Source organism: Halyomorpha halys, unplaced genomic scaffold (assembly GCF_000696795.3).
Source record: "Halyomorpha halys isolate HHAL.00 unplaced genomic scaffold, Hhal_1.1 Scaffold1105.1, whole genome shotgun sequence".
Taxonomy (NCBI): Eukaryota; Metazoa; Arthropoda; class Insecta; order Hemiptera; family Pentatomidae; genus Halyomorpha; species Halyomorpha halys.
Genome location: NW_027115192.1, coordinates 76,344 through 97,663, shown reverse-complemented (window position 1 = coordinate 97,663; position 21,320 = coordinate 76,344). Strand labels below are relative to the sequence as shown.

The following is a 21,320-nucleotide window of genomic DNA, read 5'->3' as shown; positions in this document are numbered from 1 at the left end:
ATATATATATATATATATTTGGCATATTTTTAGAGCTTCATTTATCTGGCCTAAAAGCTTTATTAAAGAGTTAGAAATACTTTAAGTTTTCTTTTTAGTGCAAGAACCCGGTAGAAAAAAAGTAATTTCACCCCAATTTTTGAATACTTTAATGAAAAATATGTTGATATTGATGAGATTGCCAAGTATAGTTAGGGGGGATAAAAATCGCAGCTTTTTCAGAACGTTAAATAAAACTAATTTTTCATTCAGAGATCCTAATAAAAAAACTACCAACGACACCAAAAATGTCTAAAACATGATAGTACCCGAGATATGATTTTTTCTAAAAAAAACTTCATAGGAAAATAGCGAAAAATCAGTTGTATGTTAATTCATTTTGGGAAACTATACCTCTAGAACCACTAGACGTACAGAAATCTGTCATCACTCACGTCAAAGCTCGTTTAATGTACTATTAATTAATACTAATAATAATTAATTATGACATTTATCTTTGTATGAATAATGGTTTTTATATTTGACCAAAATAAATTCTCATTTCTAAAATCTTCATTTCAAGTTTTTCAGATTTGATTTATGACTGAATTTCTTAGGAACCAGTAGGCATACAGAATAAATAAAATAATTAAAGCACGTTTAATGTAATATACAGTAATTATTGAAAATAATCTTCATAGTAGAGTAGTTTTCATGATATTTGCTAAAATAAATTGATTTCTAGTTGTTCGGGCAAAATTTCATATACATATAGAAATATAATAAAAACCTCTTCATCAGCGAGTATATTGTCATAAACTACTTTATGGTATAATAAACCAGATTTGGTTTGAGTACTTGCAGGCATCTGTATGTCAAATAGTTTCAGAGTTATATTTTTCAAAAATTAAACAATTTTTTTGAACAGCTATAATTAAATATTTTTAGAATTTATTTAGGCAAATATGAAAACTACTACTCCGTACTAATAAACGTCATACACAACTCGATATCAGATTAAAATAACTATAATTTAAGTGCTGATAGGCATCTATACGTCAAATGGTTGCTGAGATATAGATTTACTAAATTAAATTCACAAACTACTGATTTTTTAGTACATTTTTTAAATGCAATGTTGCTTTTTAAAAAATTAAATCGGGAACCGTTGAACGTAAAAAGATCTTTTAGGACTCATATTTCAGAAAATTTACCCTTATGTTGTTCTATTAGATTTTTCGTGTTGTAAGTAGTTTTAAAGATAAAGAGCTCCGAATGAACAACATTTTTTTTTTTAAATACTTTTTATCTATTGATAGATATTACAATCTGCCACACAGTTGTGGGCAATAGGTAATAGGGATGAATGATCTCATACATACTAAAATAAAATAAAATAAATAAATTAAAGAAGAAAAAAAACCCTCTTAAAATATATACAAAAAAAAGAATAAACAAAGTGAACATAATCAAACTATGTGTATGAAAAATAAATAAATAAAATAGCATAATGATAAAATAATATAGTAATTTTTTTTTTTTTTAACACTTTGATACAGCCGTCTTTTCCAACCCCTCTCCCCTAACTGTACTTGGCAGACCCATCAATTTTGACAAGTAACTATACATAGTTTTCATTAAAGAATTGAAAAAATGGAGGGAAATAACTGACATTTTATCCTCTTGTGCTCTTTGACTATTAAAATCTAAGCGCAGTGTTATTCCATGATACTATATTGTGTCAACAGACGTTATGCACTAAACTTGCATAACTGATAAGAAAAGTTTATTTATATAAAGTTTACTAGAATTATTTAACCAACGGCGTAATTTTCGCACACCGTTGACATAAATAATAATAATGAACTTAAGCTCAAATAAAATATCATAAAAATAAAATAAACAAAGATTTCATGCAGTGAGCAGTGATGCCAAGAGCAGTTCAGTTAGGAAGATACTAAATCTAGAATATTAACAACATCCATTATCAGAAAAAACAGCAAATCCTCCTAAATTAAAAACTGAAAATTGTTAACTTTCGGTTTCCCTGTAAATTAGTATTTAAGGGGTTTTATCGAATCTAAATACGAATGTTATTTACTTTTTAAAAAAATTTCTGGTCTACTTTATTTGTGGATTGTAAGGATAAGCCAAAATACAAATTCTATGGAGCACCTAAGTTATACTCTGTTAGAATCGGCCTCTTTATGGTCATTTAAATGTGTCTTTTGGAAGTAAACCTATGTTTACACGGTTTGTTAAGTACGTGTAGTAATAGTTGGTATGCTTCCAGTCTTGTATTCGGAGTCCAAGTTATTCGTTTGTGCAGAAGTAGTCCTAGGTTGCAAATATGTTCCAGAGGGATAAGTGAAGTATTAAAAAAGGATACTGCAGGGCAGAATAGGATTATTAATGAGTGATTTAAAAAGATTTATTTTAATCCACCAGTTTTGACTCGAAATTTCTATTGATAAACCCTCAAAATTTTATCTGTATTTAAAAGATAGATTAACACCGGATACGACATTTCTAGCAGTTATCGTCTATCGTATATCGTGCTATTGATCCCTTTCCCAGCTCTCAGAAGCGATGAATTTTGACGAATGAGGTATCAAAATAAATAAACTTTCATAGAGAAGTGACGAATTTCAATTTCTTCAGTGATTAAAACAAAAATGGGAGAGGTTTTAAAACTCTGAGAGATGTAAGTTGATGAATCAAATTAGGTTTAAAAGACTGATGTTCACGTATCAATAAACAGGTACGTTCTCACACAACGTAAATTGGGTCCTTTGTTTTGAAGCCCAAAAATTGATCGTTTTTAAGTACACGAATTAGGAATGGGTCAAACTTAGGGTTACCTTCCGCAGCGCCGTATTTGTCACGTGATACTTACCTTATGATTATTAGCCGATTATTTTAATTGCTCAAATTATTTAACTAGATATCGTGAGTATTTTGAAACAGATCCAGAAAATTATTCGGTTAAGTCTGCCAGTCTGTGCTTATATAAAAATATTCTGAGCAAATGACTTTACCGATAGGATATACCCAAAAACGAAAAAGCACTTTCTATACACAAACATCTGAAAAAGATAAGATCTTAAGATACATACAACGAATCAACAATCTTCTTAGACTCTGAACAATAAAACAAAAATAGATAACTCGAAAAAACCTAAAGAGTCTCTTTAAGGGTAAAAGTAAAGGAAAAGAGAGAGAGGAAAAAAAAAGAGTTCACTAGATAAAGAAGAGGAATAATGACAAAGAAGGCGAAAGGGATGAAATTGAACGTTTTGTTCAGAGTGCACTGAATCTGGATCAAGTATTTCTGCAGAGGAATGAATTCAATCCACTGCCTGCAAGTTTCGGGCCCCTATAAAATGTGTAAAAGGCATTTTCTATTGTCCTATGAATGCAAGAATTGTAACTCTGATTAGAAAGATTGTAGGATTAAAAAATTCATATTCCGTTTAAACATATAATTATAGAAGACTATATAAGGACTGTTACCAAATTTTTTTTTGTGACACATCTGGATAGATTTATTTATTGATAGATATTACAATCTGCCACACAGTTGTGGGCAATAGGTAATAGTGATGAATGATCTCATACATACTAAAATAAATTAAAAAAAAATAAATAAATAAAAAATAAAAAAAAGAAGAAAAAAAATAAAAAATAGACAAGATGAACATAATCAAACTATCTGTATGAAAAATAAATAAATAAAATAACATAATGATAAAATAATATATACAATATTTACACAATCGACCTGACGATCCCTGAGCCCACTCTATCCCCCACGTGTGAGGGGTAGAGCAGATCTCTAGAGATCCCAGCGCATCCCTCTTGCCGCATCACTGGTGTTACTAAATTATAAAAATTTATAAGAATATTACTTTTATTAGTTATTTTTGTTTATTTCGAAATGATATCAGTTAGAATGATGTTTTCTAGATTTTTCTCAAATACATAATGATAAAATATTTTAAGTATTTAATTTGTTCAATGTTTAAATGTCTCATTGTATACCCTTATTATTAGTTTGCAAAACGTTGACATATCTAATTGTTTGTTATAATTTTTAGTTTGTCTATTGTTGATATACCTCATTATATTTTTTATTTATTAGTTTTTTTATCAATAACGAACCATCAATTACGATATATTGAACAGATTTATACGACACCACAAAGGCTTTAATGTACGGTAAGTTTTAAATATCGATATCAAAATATTTTTGAATCTATTTGGGAGAATTTATATAAATATTATACTACCTTCGATAAAAATGATCAAATAGATGATTTTATTTTTGTTTTCTCACGATTGTATTTTATATGTTTTTTTTTTTAATTTATTTTTATTCACCAATTAGTTTTCAAGGCAACTAATTGCCTCATGCTGGACCTGAACGTGTTATGTAACTTACATTTCACTCATCTTCAAGTGTTTTAAAAATAGAACGAAAAATTTCTTTTAACAATTAAGTATGAATTGTGGTTAAATCCCATTAAGTATATTTTTCATTTCGTTAGTTTAATTTTATTACTTCCAATTGTTTTTTTATTTTTTTGTTAATTATAAATTAATTTCCTTTTTTTTAACAATTCACTTTTATTTTGTAATTAAAATTACGTTCGAATTTATAACGTAAATATAGTTAAATAAGGAAGTTTGTTATGATGCGAGTATAATAGAAATACATCGCTGCGGCTCGTCAGGTATACAACAAACATTGCGGGCTGCAATGGGATTACGGCCTGTATACAGGGACTGATAAGGGAGCCTGGAGTCTACAGTCCGCTGCCTGGAGCCAAGGAGCTACTTACTGAGAGACACCCACCGGCTCACAACATAGGAGTTTTTTTGGGGGGTTCAATCAGGACCCTCACCCACCAATCACCGATATTTGAGAGACGGTGGATGTTCCAGGCTGGAAAACCACTATCGATATGCGCATATCGACCCTCCGACTATCTACTGTGAGTGACTTTTTTTTCCCTTTCTCTTCATCAAGCTGTTCATCATTTTGTTTGCCTCTAAGCTACTTATTATTTATTATAAAGAGAGTTGATTTTGTTTATATATATCAAGATATTTTCTTTTTCTTTCACTACACACCTTTATTTTATAACAACAAACCAGCAACAGTTTTTTTATTTTTGTTTATATTTTAATTCCATTAAATTTGTGTAGCAATTTGGAAGGTTTTTATTCTCTATTTTTTTCTTTATTATTTTTGTGTTTATAATCTTTTCAGGTCCTCCGTTTTATTTTTTTTATTATATCAACGAACCAGCGAACAATTTTTTTATGGGGAAGAGGTACGTTGTTTTCATTTAAGAAAAGCCCCTCGCCCCAACAGCTGGTTTAGATTAAAAATAGGAATATAGTCATAAAAATTAATTTGGAAAAAACAGCTTAAGCTGTAATAATTCGTGAATCAAAACAAAAAAATCTACAATATAATTTTAAAACATAAAAAATTAATTAAAATTCCAACATTTTAGAGACATTTCGTCTTAATTATCACTTTGTAAGATACTTATATATTTTTTCAAGATGTCTCTTCCGTAGTTTTTTCGGTTACGAGGTACATGTATCTATATCTTTACGGATTTACCAATATTATTCTTCATGCTAAAAATAGTAGTGTGCCCTAAGCTTTACCAATATTTTCTTTTCTTCTCACGAATGAATCGCTTAACAGACAACACTGCTTTAGGTTTTTCCTTATAAACTGAAAAAACAAAACAAAAACGAAATAAACAAACTATAATTGATTTTAAAAATCAATTGGAACACTCGAGCACACACCTCTATATCGTAATATCGACGGATGAAGCTCGAGGAGACCTCCGTTCCAGTCTTCCCCTACCCTTCGTTGGTAGAAAGCCATTTATTTTATTTTCCATCGCTGGAAAGGCATCTTCTCATTGTTGAAATTCCTCTGCGGTCCGACGTTCTTGAGCCGAACTGAAGGACGAGTCTAATGTTTTATAGTGAAGTAAATTATGGAACATAAACGATGATATATCGTTAAAATATATTAATAATACAACATTATTAAAACACATCAAATGATATGGAATGTTATAAATATTTCAATAATTAATTATTTTGAGCTTCTTCCAAACCTGCATGTTAAAATTATTGATGCAAAACGACATAGTGCCCCTAAGCAGAAACACCGGTTTATTTCATTAGAAAAATAAAAAAATGACTACTATCTAAAACGCAATGGGAATACTGTCTTGAAACAACATTAAAGAAAATAATTCTCTCTTATCAAGAATTATTTTTATTTATTTATATATTACCTGCCTATTAGACAATACGGGTGTTCGCTGCAGTGGGTACAACTCATTGCTGCATATGACAAACATCAAGAATTATTATTTTTATCCATTTATTTTATCTTAATTTTTTAATTTATAACATTTTATCTAGTTAAGTGTGTCTGTTGTGAGAGACCATACACCTCCCCCCTAATCACCTGTAAAAAAAAACTATAACTGTTATATCAACTATGTAAGCCCCACCAGACCTATCAGGTATTGAATAAAAAATAAACTCAATGGAATTTGATAAAATCTACATAAGGCCAATAAGATACTAATCCACACAATCCCTGAAAATGTTGCTAAAATGGTATCAATAATTCCATACAATATGTTTGAACAGAATTTTGATTGCATTCATTGGCCTTACCATCAACTCATTCCAGTTAGTAGGTAGTTTGAAATCGGTCTAGTTCAATAAGAGGACCTATATGTCTTTTCATTAAGCAAACGGAGTCTGCTCTAAGCTGACTGGCCTCACTAATACCAGTGAAGGGAGAAAGGACATTTCGTGCAGACACTCATCCAAGTACTGACCATGGTATTGGTTATAAGCCTATTTTATCTCTCTCTCTCTCTCTCTCTCTATATATATATATATATATATATATATATCACTAATTGATTCATTCTTAATTTATTTTTCTTGAACTTTTAGATCCCCAGGACATATGAATGGTGACCTCGGTAGCACTGGAAAAACAACATGAAGTAAATCATAATGGTCCTAACAATTAAGTCTCATGCAATAATTCACAAAACTTTCTTAATTATTTAGTTGAGCCCCGATATCCTGAGCCAGTAAGTTCGTCGACAGTAATATCGCCTAGAACTTTAGATACCAGGCCTAATAATAGGGTTCTCACAATAAACATTCCATTAAGATTGTTAAAATATCTATTAGAATTAATATGAAATTATTAAAAATTACTTCATTAAATAAACCTTAAAGATAAACGACTGTTGTTGTGGTTTTTTAAAAATGAATCATAACAAACTATAGTTAAATCAAATTAAATAAAGTGATGAAATCAATTATTAGTGATTTGTAGTTTGGTTAAAGTAATATGTACTACTGCAATAAATTACTAAATAAATACAATTTAACACTACAACTTATGAAGAGTCCACGACAAAAATGATTTTAGGCCCAAAAATAAAACGGCGAAATATAAGATTAATGTTTCTATTTTAATTACATCCATTGTTTTTCTAATTCATTGATTATAAAAAATGAATTTTTAAACCCATAACGTTGTTGGACATAATCAATGTGTCAACTCTTTTGGTAAAAAAATTAAAATTTTCCTAGGCATAAATGTCTTTATTTATAATTGTTAAAAAATATACTTTTAACCTGTTTTACTAATGATTTCTAGTATCGTACCTGCAATTTAATTTCAATTTTTTTTTTCCTGTATCATCTGTAATTTCTGTTTTATTTATTTTGTTTTATCTTTACCATTCCGAGTATCGACCTTTTTTGTTGAATATTATCTATACAGGATATTAATGTTCTTAAAATTAAAGCTTTTTTTCTTATGAAGATTTCGAATAAAAACTTTTTTTAACATATATATGAATATTAAATCGTGAGTGACCTGTTTTTGTTTTTATTAACGGGACAGTAAAGACCGTTTCTTAGTATCTTATAATGTCTACTATCTTCTAACTGGACCGACAGATGTGCCATGAAAACGTAATTATCCAACCCGCCGACCGTACTGAAAAAAATCCAGCCGGAGGGAACAGACAAAGATGAAGCCGAGAGACCCAGGTGCTGCGGAGGAATAGACTGGAGGCTTGTTACCGGAACCAATTGGCCAATCCCATTCCCTGGCTGTCACTGCCTCCTACCGACCTAGTTTCCTCTCATTTTTCTTCTTATTCCTTCATTCTCCTAGCTCTTCCTTAATGTCAGTCATCAAGTACCTTCTAGTTGAAAAACAAATTGCTTCGAGATCGAAGTGTACTTGAAAGGCTCACTTTAAGTGCGACGATAGCTCATGTATTTTTCTCAATTGTGTTCACCTCCAGTTTCTCTATATTTAATAAAGAAGATACATTCTCATAACTCTTCCCTGTTCTAAGGAATAACAAATAAAAACACAAATGGAAATGATGTTAAAGTCTTAAGAAATGGTATACAAAGTTTTTCTATGTGTAACTTTTTATAATTTGGATCTATTCAATCCACAGTTAAAGTATGTGATCAATAAGGGATGTGGGTTGTTGATGTAGTAAGAGAATATTAGCATATGAAACAAAGATTGTAAGGAATAACATTTTTTTTTAAATCTTCATGTACTCTAATATTCAAATATAAAAATACATACATAATCATATCATGTAAGGTGAAGGTTTTTTTTTATAAGAGATACAACAGAAAGATCTACTGAAAAACCGATGAAGATCCCTTTTTGAGATTATAAATAAAACTCAAACTAACGACCATTAACAGCCCAATATAAGTAAGTCCAGAAACAATGAAAATCTTATTTTAACACGTTTTAATAACAACGGAAAAAGAGTTAAAATGTTGAAAAAAGCTAATTTTTTTTCCATATACGACTAGTAATATGTCATTGACCGACAGATGCCGCTGAAACCTCAGTTAAAAAAGATGTAACTTCACTGATTTGCCACTTTTTCCTCGTAAAAGTCATAAATAAAACTTTAATATTATCATTAAAAATTAATCTCGTACCGGACTTCGTAAAGGATCTTTCAGAGACTTGATTAAAGAAATTAGTATCCTTGTGCAACCTAATGTGTTTTATTACTTTCAACTTCTAATATCTGTAAACTGTAGTATTCTTCAATTTGATTCACCATCAGTTCCATATTTTTAATTTTGGGGAATATTTTTCTGATGATGATTAATTACGCGTTTATTTTTCCCACAATTTATTTTTTATATGAAATAATACAAACTTGCACACTCAAGAGCATTCGTCGCATAAATAATAAGTACATCAAAAGGATGTTAGAAGTTCTAAAGTTGACTTCACAGTATCTTATTGTTAAGATATTATATTTATAATATAAGGGCTGTAAAACTTCTATCGCTTCGAAAAAATTCTATTCGAGGTGGTCACTTTAGTCAACTCTGAATCTATTTAAAAATTTGTTTCAGTGAGTAAAATCTTTAATATATCTAGACCATTTTATATTACGTCCAGTACTGTGTTCATACAGTTTTGTAGCATTTGGTATTACTAAAGTCTCAAAAATACTTTTTCTTGGTATAATTTACAAAGCATGTTAGCATGTACACCGTTACTACAGGCAAATATTTTAAAATTGTTTGGGAAGGAAGAAAAACGTATTTCACTACAAAAAATAAAATATAATCGAATTCAACCAACCCTAAGTTCAGTTACGTTTTTCGGGGTAAAGTGATCAGCTGGGATTGGAACAACTTTTTTCTTTCAATGTTTGAAACAAAACGCTATGGAGTTGGCCGTTTTTGTAATGGTAGCCAACTCTGTAGGCAGACGGGAAGGCCTTTGGAGTCTATTCAGCCCCACAAAACGGGTGCGCCTAATCGGGAAAATTTGGCGATTGATCATGAACAAAATCACCTTCTTTCACAATTTTTAAGTTCAAGAATCAGTACTTCCTTACAAAGTAATGAACCCCTGACTCTTCATGCGTTGTAACAGAACAAATTTTTATTACCACAATCTTGCAATTAAATCGTTGCTGTATTTTTTCTATATTTGTTTTAATATATCATTTATCCCATACATCTTTTCTAGTCCACCACAACAACTGAACTTATAATAAAAATGTTTATTTTAATAGAGCATATAGTTTCAACTCAAGTAGAACTAAACGCTTTATTTTTTTAAATAGAAATTTGTGGATACCAAGGAGGAAAATGATCTTTTACGATTTATGCAAATAATTTATGATATGAATTCTTATAATATACATAAAATATAATTGCAAAATATTTTAAGTGTAAAACAGTAAGCTTATTGCGAGGCAGTTTCAAAATCAGAACTAACTTAAAAATTATTTGAAGAAAAAGAGTTTAAACAGTCAAGAGAAATTGTGTTTACACACTGTCTAAATTCTCGTTAGATTAGAACAAAACGTTTAAGAAAAACTTTCCAAGTGTTTCATTTTTACGTGGGTTTTTGGAACAATAGAGCTACCGTGATGAAGTTTATTAAGCCTTTGAGAGCACTGAGGGGTGCAAAACGGATGATGATGGATCACCCCCCTAGTGAAAAGACTAGTTCAGTTCTAACGCCATGGAAATCGCAGGTCGTCTCACCGGTGAATAAGCTAAATATACTATACCAAAATGTTAGCAGGAAACTATTCAGCTATAAAAAAAAAGAACACAGAATCTTCAATTATAACGATTATAAATGATTATTTACCTTTTTGTGACATTTTACTTTTGGTGGATGAGAATTTTGCTCTTATCTATCTATATAAATCTTAATATATAAATTTATCTTAGCTCTTTTAGCATTAAAAATATTAATATGTTGTTATGTGTATTACTTTTTCATACGACCGTAATATAAAACTGTCAAGTTTAGATGATAGAGTTTTAGATGATATCAATGTTTTATGAGGCTTCATAAAAGCATAGTTCCATAACACATCTCCATATTTATTAAAAACTGTTACTATTATTGCCGACCTAAGACTTGTGATAAAACAAGGTATTTATAACATTTAAAATTAATTTATTACATTAATTAACCACTTCCAAAGTTCTTCCCCTCTTAAGTTCCACTAATTAAACTATAAATAAATATATATATATATATTGTAGGTTTGCGGGTGCCTTAACCAGTTTTTTTCCACACCTCCTTGTCTTGGACTACTGCTTTCCACTTTGCTGCATGCAGTTCATTCCCATCTTTCTTGATTCTGTCTATCCCTTTGGTTTTTACCTCCCACGTGGTCTCCTGCCAACAATAGTGACATTCTTTGTTGTGTACAGGCATCCTGACGCCAATTTACTCTTAAGAAAGTCGTGTGAATAAAGTTATTAAATGCTTATATATATATATTGTAAAAATGGTTCTCTATTCACTCGTAAATATTTTATGAGCCTTTTTATGATTTTTATTTCGAGATATACTGTTGGATGTTTGCCAACGTTTCACCCTCTATTATAGGCCTTTACCAAGGTAATGAAAAACCAAATGCCACCATATCAAAAACGATATTATATATTTTATTTTCCTCCATATAATTCTCCTTTTTTTTTTTCTTCTCATTTCTATTTTCCCGTATCTATATTTTCTTAGCTCTCATGACAAAATTTTGACTCAGAAGAAACAGTTAACTAAATATCTATTAGTTTTAGAATCCTAAGACCATATTTTTTTTTTTTAAATGAATATTTTAAATAAAAGTCCTGTAATAATTAAAAATAATATCAATAAAAAATTAGTACTAATTAATAATAAAAACTAATTACTATAGCATTGTACAAAACCTATATTAACAATAGGAGTATGAAATTTAAGATTTTATTTATTTATTTCTCATTTTCTTTTTTGGATATACTTATGAACACAATAATTGACAGAAATAAATAAAATTGTATTATTGTCAAAAGGTGATAAAAGTATAAGAGAACCTAAAAGGATAATGTATTCTTAAAAAACTACTAGGTTTACATTATAGGCATTGATATAAAAATGAATTAGGTACTTGATAAATTTATTTTAAATACGATTTATTAAATTTAATCTGACCTAATTGTGACCACATTGCGCTGGGAATTAACAATGATTAGGCTTTTAGGACTATGAGCCTAGTGGAGCCTTGCGGTATTCAGTTAGTTAAAGAGGGGCCAGGGGCCGACAGTAATGCCCCAAAGCCCAGCTGCGCCCTCCCATAGTGGAAGGATTAAATCCGACACTCCAATGTCCTTCTTCTGTCCCATTCCCCTATTCAGGTCCTTCCGATGAGCGCAGTTGAAGGAGCTCCGAGGTAGTTTTATCCACCCCTCGGTTCGTTTACATAATCAAAAAATACACATTCAAAAGATCAGCAAAGAACCTATTTTCTATCAGAATGATTCTTAAGCAGGCTGATTATATCGTTGGAAAGGAGATTATTGAAAGGCATAAAACTTCTATTCAAAAGCTTAGGATATTATAAATTTTATCAATACTGAATGTGGTGTAACGTCCATTTGGAAATAAAATATTTTGCGTTGCTCTAATCCATCAATTAAAAACAAAGAACCAGAAAATGAATTTGTAATATTTACGTTTTTGAGTGTAAGAATTGAATTAAGAATAGGCAATTAAAACAATTCAAGATTAGATAAAATACAGAACAGAATAGAAGAGAGTAATTATAAGTGATTTAAACATCCTGAAGGTTGTGAATTTTCAGAGATGAATACATAATTGAATTGAAAGAAATGATCGATATTGAACTGCATAGCAAATTAGTACATTTAATGATCATAAAAGTAATTAAGCTACTGAAGGGCGAGAGGACTTAACTTGACAACGGCTACGAGGAGACATAATCAAATTCCTGCGTATAATTTGAATACATGCGTTTAAAATTGAATGAATTGAATTGAAAGTGAATTTAATTAATAATTTTTATGAGTCAAAGTTGATGAAATATTCAGTGGTACATCGTCAGCTACATTGTTTAAATATTAATGCATGAAAATAATAAGAGAATAAAATATTTTAATGAATAATCTTTTATTTAAAAGATATTAAAAGTTTTTTGTTGAGAGAAGAATTTACCCGTTAAATTTAATGATCTTTTACTGGATGAGTCTCTGGAATTAAACTGGATTTGGTGAATGACACAATTCTTCCTTTTTCAACTGCAATAATTTATTTCAATAATCAACACAACGTTTCGGGAAATATCCCTCATCTTCAGGTTGCTGATAAAAATATCCTATATATAACATATAATTATCTCCTATATTGTCAATATTGCTAATATTTAATAATATTATTGTCAATAATGAATAAAAACTTTTTCACTATTAATAGTCATACATTTTTAGGAGAATAATTATTATAAAATAAATAATCATAGATTAATTATTTTATATATGCTTATTTGAGAGTGGTTTAGTTTATTCTTAATTTAAAAACCATTTTGATCCTTTTTTTAAAAAATTACTTAAGTTGTAAATGATAAGTGAAGGAAGGAAGAAAAGTGTTGTATTGGGTTTTAAATCTAAGAAAATTTTTTTTAGAAAACGTTATATGGGACAAAGGCATTTTATCCTGCAATTTTAAGATTTGAAAAAGAAATGACATCAATATTGAAAGTAGTATCCTTGAGAATGGCTTGAGGGCCGAAACGTTGGAAAAATTTTAAAGAATAAAAGTTGAGAGAAAAAAAAAGGATCAAAATTGTTTTTAAATTAAGAATAAATAATCATTATTAATAATAATGAAGATGGGGGATATTTCCCGAAACGTTGTTGCTGATTATATGAAATAAATTATTGCAGTTGAAAAAGGTAGAATTGTGTCATTCACTAAATCCAGTTTTATTTTACGCGTTATTATATTATTTTATGGAAACTCTAATGACCATGAAAATTATCATATTCTATGAAATCCTTCCACACACATCTACTATGGGCAGTTTATTCAAATTGTGATACTTCCTCCACGTAATTATTTAACTGAGAACCTGAATGCACTTTTTTTTATATATGTTATTTGAAATTCACAATTTGAGAAATTAAGTGCTTAATTTGTAAGTTAACAAATTTGCTGAAAATTCCTTTTTTTTTATAACATATAATAACAAAAATTGTAACACTTTCACTGCATTACTTCTTACTATCCAAAGGCACCTATATTTTTTCTAATATACCGTCACTTCAGTTTAGGAATTCTCCACGTGAAACTTTGTTAATTTTGACCACAGGTTCTTATATACTGAGTGCTGGGGACAGAGAATGAGGCAGGCGAAAGACAGGATATTAATGTTTGCACAGCCATATAAATAGTTCAACGATAAACTAATAAACCCGGCGCTACGAGGTCTGATTTACAGACCCTGAGTACACTATGTGGATGACTCTTAGAAAGTAAACCCCTTAAGGATACAAACAAGGAAGAACAACAAGATACAATGCCAGAGTTTATTGGTTTTATATTTTCTCTAGTCCCAAAGAGTCTACTACTTGGCATTTTCACGCGGTCACAAAACACTAGAAGTCATGAAATTTTCGTAATATTTAGTTAAATCTATTAGAAAAAAAATTACAATTATGCAGTTTGAAATTATTTTTATGAAATAATAATATAATATGAAATTATGTTTTCTTTAATCACTATATTTTATGTGATAAAAAAAACAAAAGACGGTACGTGGTGACATGACATTATATGAAGTTATATGTTGGATTCAGCGCACTTAAGGTACAGTATAATTTAGCGAAAATATTCTGCAATAGAATGTTTTTTTTCAGATCTGTTTAATGCAGTGAACAAAATAGTTAAGTGAAACCGCAGAATGTGAAATTAAAATTTGAACAGATATTTTTACTTTGTATGATAATGGTTACATTTTTAGTTCATTTACGTCATTTCATAAGTTCTTAAATTTTTAGTTCATATACTTAATATGTACAACTACGGCTGGGTAGTTCAGTGGTAAGGTACTGTGCTACTAACTCCTAACAACCTGGATTCGAATCTGGCTGAGACAATTTTTTTTTTGTTTTACCGTATTGCGTCAGCCCTGAGGGTTCCGAAACTTTTCTGGGATCCTCACAGCCTCATAAAGAGGGTACTTTTTATTGTGTAAAAATTTTGTGGTCGGAGTATAACAGATCCTTACACAGACATTTATTTTAAATTGTATATATATAGTTTACTTTCAATGCTAAATTGTAATAGATTCAATATTTAAAATAATTTTATCGAGATTAAATGAAATTTAAATAAAAAAAAACTATTTAATAACTATGTTGAAAAAAAAAATCATACAAGTGAAACTGCGCCTGCGTCCACCGGCTAAACTCGTACTAGAACAAATCTTTTATTTATACGTTTTCGTCATTATCTATTACCTTCAATGTTATTTTTATTTTTTCAAAAAAAAAATATCTCTTATTTTCGGAAATATGTTATCAACCAAGAAAAAATATCCTTCTTCTTAAATCTTTAAGTTAACTATCAAATATTTTAAAAGTTTTTATTTATTGATTTAACATTAAAGATAATTTAGAGTAATATTTGTTCAAAATTCGTCATTTAAACTCTGCCTTATTACTTAAATGAGCATAAGGCCTATCTGATATTAAAAAACCCTTAATTGTACATTGATTTACAAAGTTTAATCAAAATCGTCAGAGCTGTTTTAGAGAAAATCCTAATTCAATGCAAAATATGTCTTTGGCCCGCTGGTATTTCAGTTTCGTTCGAATTTCCGTTGAAGTGCCGGTCTGGTCACTTACACACAGGCCATTTGACAACATTTAATTATTTGGACCCAGTGGACCTCAAAATGTTTATTTCTGCCGAAAACTCGAATCCGAATTTTTTACAATTGCAATACTTTCCCCTAATATATATCCCATATATAGGTAAACGGAAGTTTAAAAAAATCCTATACAGTTTTTACGTTCATAATGATTTTTTTTTCAACTTCTTTTTTTAAACCTATTTTAGAAAAATTAAGTGGAGAAAATAGAGGTCATTTTTGGATTCAGTGCACTTTAAAACATGTTATTTAACAAAAATATCTCATCAAGTTTTTAGTACTAGTTATTTACATAATATACGTAACAAAGTAATAGTTTTTTTTTTTATGTTCAAATAGGAAATGTACTACCATATCTGCTCATAGATATGACTGACTATAAATTTGGAAAATATATGTTAACAGATAGACATAATATATTGAGAGCAGCTGTTGACAAGGTGAAGTACTGATTTTAATTGATACCTGATTCTCACTTGTACCTGACACCCATTAGTAATTTATATTATGAAAATCGAAACCAATCTGTTTACAATGCGATTCAGCGGTGAACACCCATTCACTAACGATGTGCTATTAACGGTAAAATTGATTCATTAATGTTTTATGCACAATTACCTTACTACGGGGAAATGCGCTTCATGTCTCCGTGTTTAGGTGCGAATATTTGAGCTAAAGATCAGCCGATTTTGAAGCTTTGGTGCTCAATATACTCAGTGAAGAAATTTGGCGAATGAATACAATAAAACAACAAGAGCACAATACTGAAAAAATATATATTGCAAGTATCCTCCACTTTTCATAATTATATCGCACCTCTGATCAGGTATGAACCGAAATCTGACTTTTCAGTAGAAGGAATTAAAAACATTTTTATTATATAGTATTTATTACCCTTTTATGATTTTTCTTTCATTTCCCGTATTTTTTAAAATAATTAAAACCTATTTTTTGCTTAACCTAGTAACCAGGAAGCATTCGTCCACCAGACGAATTAACAAAACCGTTCTGATAATTACGGAAAAAAATCACTACGTCAAAAAGTATGTCCTTCCAGTAGTTCTTTCTTTATTTTATACGTCATCAGTTTCTTATAAGAGAAGTTAAACAACGCTACGTTATCTATGACAATTTTGTTCGTATTGAGGACCAATGCATTCTGTACATGTATTATAACCAAATGTTAAAATAAAAATATTATTGAATTCTATTAAAAGCAAAATTACCTAACATCTTCTCCCATTCCGAGCATACAATATTTAACGTGTTAAAATGCTAAACGGAACTCATGTCCCAACTTTAATATGATCCTAAGGTTTGGTACTTGCTTAAATACTTATAAGTATACATTAGAAACTTAAACACATTTTTGTGTTGTTGACTTTTAAATACAAAACTTGGCGTTGTAACCGGGTCCTTTCCATTACACCTCAAGGCTCCTTGCCAATACATTTTGTCTGAGGCATCCGTGAGGGTAAACATGTAGACACATTAATGTCCATTAAACGTACACAAAATAAGTAAATATTATGACAGAGTCTCTTGAGTTTTGTGTAATTACCAAACGAGTCTGACTTTCAAGCCGTTTTAATCTTTCTCCCTTCCTTTAGGTGGATAAGTTAAAAAATGGTGTCATTTACGCAGTCTGTTAGTATGTAATTTTCTATTTACCTGCATTTATTTATCATAGGTCCACATATGGGCGTACCCAGCGAAGTGCAGCTGCTCCTCCCCATAGAAGTGAAAAAAATTAATATAAATTAAATTTTCTTTTACGAAAATAATTAAAATAACCAATAAATCGCTGTTATAATTATATATGATTTACTTAAAATTTTGGTTTCATTCGCCATTTTCCATGCTCAAATGTCACATCCTGAACGACCGTGGCTAGACCCCCCATGTAGTTTTAATCCTTAGTACTTCTTTGGATCTTCACATCATTCCCAATCTTTTCTATCAGAAAGTAATCATACATTTTTTCAATTTATTCAGTCCGGGTGGGATTTCTTCATGGTGCAATATTAGATCATTTACTAAATATACAGTTTACATACATTTGACACAACTGCTTACTTCTGGCGACACCTCAATGTTTACAGTTCACCATGATGCTCACTAATATTGAAATAATGTACACCATTGGTACCATTGGTAGTTATTAAGATAATAAAATTAAATTGAGAACCAGTTTTCATCACAAAAAATTGAAAAATTACAGATATATTTTTTAAATTAACTATAAAATGTAGTGGAAATTAGGAAGTAATATTTAACTATTATTATAGTAATATTGTCGATACGGCAAGGAAGGAGATAAAATTAAAGAAAACAACTTGAATAGTCAATGTATATATATATATATTAAGAAGTTTCGAATGTACGTACATTGTTGTATGATCAAACACTTCCATAACAAATGCTATCGGGATCATTTGTCCATTAATTTATAAGATCTGTCATTATTTTACGCCTTATCCAGTTTATATATTTACAATACAAGCAGCTAACAGTATCATAATTGCACACCTCTACCTTGTAGTTGCCATACATTATTTAATCAATATTATAGTATTTTTTAAGTACGTTTTATGCAATATTTTATATATATGTATATTTATGAGAAGCCATTTTGATTAAACCATGTATTTATAAGGGTGCACGCGAGCGACCACGTGCCACAAGCGAGAGTGAAGCGTTACGTTGACAAGTCAGATACTACTCCGGAACACCTGCCCAGAAGGACCCGACTCAAGGCTGCGGTCTCCCCGCAGGATAATTGAGAGCGTCCCGTATCCGAAGACCCAGACTGACGAAGGAGTGTCGTACCAAAGGTAGGTTAGCGACACCTAGCGATTGGAGGGATAATCGAGCACTGCACTAGCACAGAAACAGTTCCGTTACTGCGTGACTGCACGCGTTTGTACGCCAAATAACACTGGCACCTGCTGAAATAAAAAAAAAATGTTGCTTCCTTTTAACACTTCAATAATCATATTTTTGATGAAACTATTTCTAGGATAGGAACCCAGAAAATCAAGATTTTCATCTCTGTCAAGAGAAGATTAAAATAATTTTACTATATATATACAGGTATATATGAATGACGGTATGTGAATTAGTCCACGCAACGGTTAAGATAAACGGACATGAAATAGTTTCGACTATTTCCTACTCGTTTTTCTTGACCAATTGGTACAATATCCTTTTAAGACGTGAGAGCTTCATCCTTTAAATATAAGGTATATTCTATATCCTTCTATCCATGAAATAATGCCAGGTTAACAGGTAGAGTAATAGGAAAAGGCATTCTATTTAATAAAAAAATAATAAATATTCACACACACACACATGCACAAGTATATACAAATATAAGATACAAACATTTAAAGTTTAAAAAATGAAGAATGTATTTATTATTTATTAGAAAAACATAGTTCTCTGGACTGTTAATATTTTCTTAACATGGTAATTATATTATAAATAAATTGATTTTGTTTTTGTCGTGGGGTTTATTTTTTTTTAATATTATTTAAAATTAATAAGGAAAACCTTGTAACCCCATTAATAATAAAATCATCAACAATTTTAGTTGAGATTTTATTAGTACAATTTAAAATAATTTTTACATAGTACATTGTTGGATAAAAATGTTTGAAAATAGCCAAAAATCTAAAAAGATATTAATATAAAATAAAAATGTTGATGTTATCTGTTTTTTAAACATTTTATTTACTGATAAATATTACAATTCAATAAGTAATACTTATGTTAATGATTATATTTTTACAAAAATTATAAAACACACATATATATGATGAAATGAAAAAAGTAAGATGGGCAAAATCAAAATATATACATAATTTATTTGACTGATATGAAATATAAGAGATAAATAACATCTCACTAAATGTAATAATAATATAAAAAACAATTCATACCCATACTCTATTGTGTACAATATTTGCACATTCGGTATGAGGGTCCCCGAGACCGGTATCCCCCACGCCTGGAAGGGGGGGAGGGGTAGAGCAAGAGCTCTTAGAGATTCTAGCGCAGCTCTCAGCACGTCAATGGTACTAAGCAAGTAGAAGCTTAAGTATTACTCGTAATGTTTAATCATAAATACAACGTATGGCCTTAGTATGGTTCAACGGCTCTTCTTTAATATTACAGAAGATAATTTGAGATCCAATAATATTTGCTAATTCACGTTTTCTGAGTGATGATATATGAATTTTTAGTAAAGACCTCGAATTACAAACAGAAATATAAAAAATTATTTACATTTTTTTATTTTGCTCTCTTGGAAGAAAAACCCTCCATTTTTTAGCAACATCAACCTTCAATCAAGCAAGAAGATTTTCTTTTCCCTGAATCCGCTCTTAATCTAATCAAATGGGGTACAGCGAAACGAGGACGCTGAAAGAACGGACATTAAAGAATATCGTTGAAAAAAACAGATAATTTTTTCCTAAAGAATAAAAAAAATAAATAAAGAAACATATTTATTTATCTTATAATTTTTTACCAAACTAAATAGAAGAATGTTACTATGTCAATACTTTAATACGTTAATACGTTTTGAAGGGTGTGCTACTTCATTCCATTTAAATTCAACTGATTTGATGTTCGGTGGTATTTTCTAATACTTTTCTCTGGTCTCTTGGAAGTTTCCCTTTAGGAATATCTAAATGGGCTTCTTAGAATCTAAAATCCCAGACCTTTCTTCATCAACTAATCTGTAGCTGGTTTCTTCAGATGTTCCATAACCTCGTCCTTTGCTCCCCATTTTCGATTCTCAAAATAAATTTTTTTGCTTCATTTACCTGGAATTTCCTTCGTAAGCTCGGATGTAATTTTATAAGAATGTATAATTAGGCATGAAGGACTATGCTTGCCCCCTTATCCTTATTGTTTTCCCGGGTCACTTAAGCCTTGGGGCATTTAACCTTAAACCTTCATTTCTTATCAGAAAATTACTATTTATCAAATATTTACATTTATACAGAGTGTATATCAAAACCTAACGTTTAAAATACACCAAAAAATACTCCAAGCTGCAGCTTTCTTGTATAAGGCTTCTTGTTCACACATTTTTATCTTAGCAGAGCTGAGAGAGTGGCCTGTTTTCGGCTAGTGACAGGACATGATCTGCTCCAAAAACAGCTCCATCGAATTGGCATCGTAGATTCCCCGAAATGTCCTCTATGCAACATAAGGGACATGGATGGGGACCATCTTTTGGCGTGTGTTGGTCTGGAGGATGTTGAGCGAGATACGGACGAACTAAGAGGACGAATAAAATTGTATTGGGCTGCGAGAGGGAAAATGGCGTAATAGCCCACTTCCTGTGGCGTAGGGAAAAAAAAAATATTTTTTATAGCCAAAACTGAAAAAGGTGATACTGATAATACAATCTAAGAGGGGTTTTCAAAAATTCTTGAGGGAAGGTTTTGTTATTTGATTTATACTCGTGGCATAAAGTATATCTCATATGTACATACACAAAGAAAAATT

At 30.2% G+C, this 21,320-nt stretch overlaps 1 protein-coding gene across 1 annotated transcript in view; it reads left to right on the top strand.

The window, feature by feature from the left end:
• Teh1 (tipE homolog 1) overlaps nucleotides 1–18,759 on the top strand; it is a 154,307-nt gene extending 135,548 nt beyond the window's left edge. Inside the window, exon 2 of the mRNA XM_014432740.3 lies at nucleotides 18,457–18,759. Coding sequence (XP_014288226.1) covers nucleotides 18,457–18,583 — 127 coding nt within the window. The 3' untranslated portion in view covers nucleotides 18,584–18,759. The remainder of the gene's footprint in view (nucleotides 1–18,456) is intronic.
• The last annotated feature ends 2,561 nt before the right edge of the window (nucleotides 18,760–21,320 follow it).